Here is a 5,756-nt window from a genome sequence, read left to right on the forward strand (position 1 = left end):
GCAGTTGGGGTGGTCAGTGTAGCCAGGGTGATGCTCCCTAGTCCCTACCTAAAAAAGCATAGATAGAAAACATCCCTACCTAAAAAAGCATAGATAGAAAACATCCCTACCTAAAAAAGCATAGATAGAAAACATAATAATAAAATATTTAATTTCCTTGTTTTATGCTGACGGTAGAGACGCTACGCCGCCATTTTGCGACTATCAGTTTTGTGAATATGAATTTTTCCCACTATTTTTTTCATTGATAAATGAGTTGCAAAATGGAGGCATCGCATACCCATTATAAATATGTATGTATATGTACCGACGCTGCATCGACGGTGGTACCAACCGAACAACCGACGCGTCAGGGGCAACAATGTTCCATCCATACTGTTTATACTACTACAGAGTACGCGGGTTAACCGCGGCATTCTGTAAATCGGACTTCGCTTGCATTTGTTTGTTGTCTGTCTGACTGTATTGACTGTAGCCGTCGGCGTCCGGTCTATAGTGTGTAAGTGTCACTGTAATACTGTAAAATATTCATTTTTGCCAGTCACAACCGAATTAATTTTTGTTTAATGTTTCATAGGAAAACTCAATTCTCATTTCACATTCTCAAATTATTTCACACTTCAAAGTCACCGTCGTAAGACAGCTCGCGAATTGTTTTGTACGCACTCATAAAAATCAACAATCAAAAATGGCCGTGGTCAAAAGTGTAAGTATTAACACGAGTTCGACGAAAGCGCACTATAAGCCATAACACGAGTTACGGCGTGTCTAATGGTGTCCAACATACGAGACTGGTGCCGTTTGTACCTCACCCGTTTCGACGTGAGGCCCGGCGAGACGCATCTCGTCACCTCGTGCTCGCGTCCCGGTCGGCGTCATGCCCGCGCGAATTCCTACGCATTTCCATTTTTCATATTTTGAGTTTTACGGTGTCGGCTCCTGGCCCAAACGACTTAGTGGTTTTTTTTCATTGCTGCGCGCGATTGTTTGCTTCACAAAATATATCCATCTCTGACTCGTTAAACAATCGAGATTTTCGAAACTGCATCATGGCGTCGCTGATACCGAATTGAAACTTGTTGCGACGATATAAGAAATATACCTTCGCGTGAAATGTACCACCATCATTGACGCATCTCAATACTGTTGACACAACTATTATCACGAACATTTATTATATTTGACACGATAAGTCGTCTCCTGACGATCAACAAATATTATTAGTTAATAACAAGGCTGGGCGGCATTAACGTTTTAATAACTTAGAAGTTAAGTTAATTTTAACTTATTAGTTCGATTGTTTTAATTAACTTAACTCATTTGCCTCTACATTAACTTAAAATCAACTCAAATTTTTCTTTATTTTCCCAATTAAGTTAATTTTGAATATTTTTATTATCCGGAAAAATATTTTGTTTATTATGGATTTTTGGTCTATAATAATTATTATAAGTTTGCTGAATATAAAAAAATATTATCAGAAAAAAAAATAAGATATTTATAAAAAAAACTTTGTATTTATGTTTAAAGCTAAAAACTAATATATTGTATTAATACGTTACTTATAAATATTAATACAGGGGTAACATTAGTCGCCTGTATGAAGACATCGATGCCACAAATTATATTCATAAATCTCAATACCTATTCATTACTTATTAGTTATTGATTATTTTTTATTTGTACAATAATGACTATCATAGATTGTTTGAATAGTAACTTACTTATGAATGATGATTTTTAATCAAGTGATTATCACTTATTTCATTAAATAACACCTCATAAATGCGAATTTTTTTTTTTTTATTAATAACTCACCTTTTTAATTGACGATAAGTTAACCTTATTTGTTAACTTAATTTAGTCTTGATTCATGTATTACAAATATCTATTAACTTAAATTTTTATTTAATTGAAAAAAAAAATTCTTAACTTAACTTAACTGAGTTAAAAAATTTCAATTACTTGTCCAGCCTTTGTTCATAATCATGCAAATCATACTTTGTAATTATGTTGAATGTTCCTCGAGTCTATTCAAAATTTTAACACTCGATTATGAACTAATTTAGTGCAAATTTAAATGTCAGTATTTATGCCATCCAATCAATACTAAAAATAACGTCATATATTATAGGATGCCCACGAAAAAATAAATTTGAAAGTGCTGAGTCAAAACAATGCCGTTGTACAGTTTAAAATCAAGAAGCACGCTTATTTGAAAAAGCTCATGAACGCTTATTGTGAAAGATCTGTAAGTATAAACTATTAAATAATATTTTATTTTATTGTAACCATTATAATTCCAGTTACTGAATTTTAGACTTAATGACCCTTGTAATATTTTAAATCAAATTATTAAGAAATTAAATGTATTTAATCAAGCATTTACTTAGGCGTGCCTATTATATTGTACAAATTTACTCATAGACAGTCAGCAAACTAAGTCATGAGTAGGGTTCGGATTTTAAAGCAATATATAGTCAATAAAAAAGCATTTAATTTATAAAAAAAAAAAAAAATAACTACAATATACTTAGATAAACTGTCTTCAGTAAAATGTTGACGGTTAGGGCTTAAACTATTTTTGTACATAGAAAATGATCTTTCCACGTCCACGAAAATTATCAGGACGGACTCTTGAACAATTTTGAATTGATTTTACATGAACAGCTAAATGTTCTTTTGCCTAGTCACGCATTTGTGAGATTAAAACAATGAGTATGGGTGTGGTGTCTTTTTATTTAATGATTTACTCGTGATTTACCATAATCTATACCATGACAAATTAGATAGGTATCATCATAGTATTTTGATACGGATCCTCCGTTTTTTACTTCGCCTTTATCGTAGTTCTCCACCACTTGTTGGCTGTCAATCATATACATACATATAACACATGGAACAAAATCAACCAATGAGAAGTGGAGAACTACGGAGGTGAAGGAGATACGTATCTACTGCGCAAAACTAGTACAACTGTGATAATACCTATCTAATTTGTCATAATCTATACCAAATAAGAACGGAAAAAATCATGACGAAACCGCGTCGCGTTCGCACATGTGCAGTCTCCGAGGCTGCACAGTTTTTGATTAAATATCACATTTTAAAATGTATGTCATTTTGAATTTTGATTTTAAATATTAATATTTTTATTTATCTGTAAGGCTATACTTTATTCAGAATAAAAATAGACCGCCTTCGCTCATCACAATTAAGCTTATTGCGTAACATGGCAGTTAGCAAGTAGGTAGCGGCAGGTAGTTCTCACGGGTAGGGCGAATATGTTGGGCTGATTTGTGAAGGAAGCCGTAGTGGGGATAGATGTGCAAACATCAGCGAGTTGTTGTCCACTGCCTGGTCTGTTCTTATTTTGAATAGAGTATAGTATTAACTAAGCCTATGTACTGGATTAATGTTTACAATTTCAATATTTTTTTTAATTCATTCAAAATTATAATATTTTAGGGCTTGGCAATGGGTACAGTCCGATTCCGATACAATGGTCAGGTCATTAGTGAAGCTGATACTCCATCATCCCTAGATATGGAAGAAGGTGATACAATTGAAGTCTATCAACAGCAGACTGGTGGTCAAAACATTTTTTTAGACTACTATTAACTACTTATTATTATATTTAATATAATCTTATTTTATTTATAAACCTCATAACATGTTAACACATCTTAGTTTTTTAAACCTCAATACCATACAATGTCTATTATCTACAAAGCTGGCAATATTAAAAAAATTGTTATAAATAATACAATTTTATAATCAACTAGAACGATTTCAAGAATATACCTACTACATCAACCAAAGATATATGAGGTATAAAACAGATTTAAAATATTTAATGAACACTTTATAATTATGTAAACAGTTTAATTCGTACAATTATTATTATTTTCATATTTCTCTAGCTTAATAATAAACTTTTGATATTATCAATGAGATTTTTTAGTTTGTTTAATTATTTTAAATGATTGATTCATTGAAATGTGTAAATGCTACTATAATGATTGTGATTATTAAAATTATATGTTCAATCCGAATCTTAAAAAGTGTTCCACATTATATTGTATACATTAGGCTATGTTGAGAAAGGACATCATTCACACAATGGAAATCAAAATCTTCATTATAGTCTTCAATACATAAATATTTACATTTTTTTATTTCCTAAAATATAATTAATATAATTAAAACAATTTTAAAAAATGAAAATAATTTAACATTAAGGCTCGGAACCCAAGTTATAAACATACCCATTTTTTTTATTATTTCCATCTTGCACTGGTCAATTTATCAATTTTTTTCAAATTTTAATACAAGGGCGCCTCGTTAGGTTTCTTAAATTTTAATTTTAAAACTAGTTATGATTTACGCTCATTACTTGCTTCAAAATTAAAATATACACACAAAAAAGCCTAGAGACCCTAAATAATATTCTCACACCTGTTGTATAACAGGATAGTTAACTATAATTTTAATAATGACGGTAAAATGGATTGTTCTGAATGTAACATGTATCATGAAAATAAAACACAATTTTAACAAGGTTGTATTTGCCTTTGGGTATACACCAAACTCAATTATTTAGCATGATATACTAATATAACTACAGGCCGATTTGTATGTATTTGCTTATTTATTCTGGTTGATGGTATGATATACTAAGTGAGCATAAATTAGTTTCATTGCATTAAGATTTAAACAAATAAACTTAGTTTGCATATTACAAATAAACCCATTATTTTAAACTATCATCAATTAATGAGTATTACTTCATCGACTAATCAATAACTTCACCAATTAATCAATAACTTCAACAACTAATTAATAACTTAATCAATTGATCAAAAACTTCATCAATTACTTTTTCATCAACTAATTAGTAACTTCAACAACCATTTAGTAGGTAACTTGAACAATTAATCAATAACTTCAACAATTAATCAATTACTTCATTCATTTATCTGATTCATCAATAACTTCATCAACTAATTAGTAACTTCAACAACTATTTAGTAACTTCAACAATTAATCGATGATTTCACCAATTAATTCAATTCAATAATTTCATCAACTAATTCGATTCAATAACTCTATTAATTAATTCGCTTCATCAACTAATCAATAATATCATCAATTAATGAGTATTACTTCTTCAACTAATCAATAACGTCATTAATTAAGCTGATTCATCAATTAACTTATTCATCAACTAATTAGTAGCTTCATCAAACATTTCGATTCATCAATTAATCAATAACTTCATCAATTTATTCGATTCAACAATTTATTCGATCCAACTCCTCGAATGGGCATGGTAGAAACGGATAAAAATAATCGACCTGTTGATGATGTAAAAATATTAATAGGAGGAATAAATATGTAATAACATGAAGAAAACATCTACATCTACAACACGTGTAAATCCTGACTAAAAATATTACAAATTATTCAAGAATTACAAATTACAATTAAATAACTTATTTTATTGTTTTTATAAAAAATATTAAGTTACGGTAAAATATATTTGTATTTTTAAAATATTTCAAGCAAACTATGAATCATTAAAGTATTAAACCAACATACGTTTTAAGAATTTGTGATAGCCACAGATTATATGAAAACGCATAATAATATATTCAACATGATCAGAACTTTTAGATGGTCTGATCATTCAGGTCAGTGTAGCCAGGCCGCCAGGGCGATGCTCCCTAGTCCCTACCTAAAAAAACATAGATAGA

The 5,756-nt window shown here is 30.0% G+C and overlaps 1 protein-coding gene across 1 annotated transcript; it reads left to right on the forward strand.

Annotated features, from left to right (window-relative positions):
• The first annotated feature begins 383 nt into the window (after positions 1 to 383).
• LOC100569579 (small ubiquitin-related modifier 2-like) lies at positions 384 to 4,064 on the forward strand. Its single transcript, XM_008183627.3, has 4 exons — positions 384 to 499; positions 578 to 706; positions 2,135 to 2,251; positions 3,469 to 4,064. Exons 2-4 carry the CDS (start codon positions 689 to 691, stop codon positions 3,619 to 3,621), a joined length of 288 nt encoding a protein of 95 aa, XP_008181849.2. The 5' UTR covers positions 384 to 499; positions 578 to 688; the 3' UTR covers positions 3,622 to 4,064.
• Positions 4,065 to 5,756: the final 1,692 nt, after the last annotated feature.

The sequence above is a fragment of the Acyrthosiphon pisum genome, chromosome A1 (genome assembly GCF_005508785.2).
Source record: "Acyrthosiphon pisum isolate AL4f chromosome A1, pea_aphid_22Mar2018_4r6ur, whole genome shotgun sequence".
Taxonomy (NCBI): Eukaryota; Metazoa; Arthropoda; class Insecta; order Hemiptera; family Aphididae; genus Acyrthosiphon; species Acyrthosiphon pisum.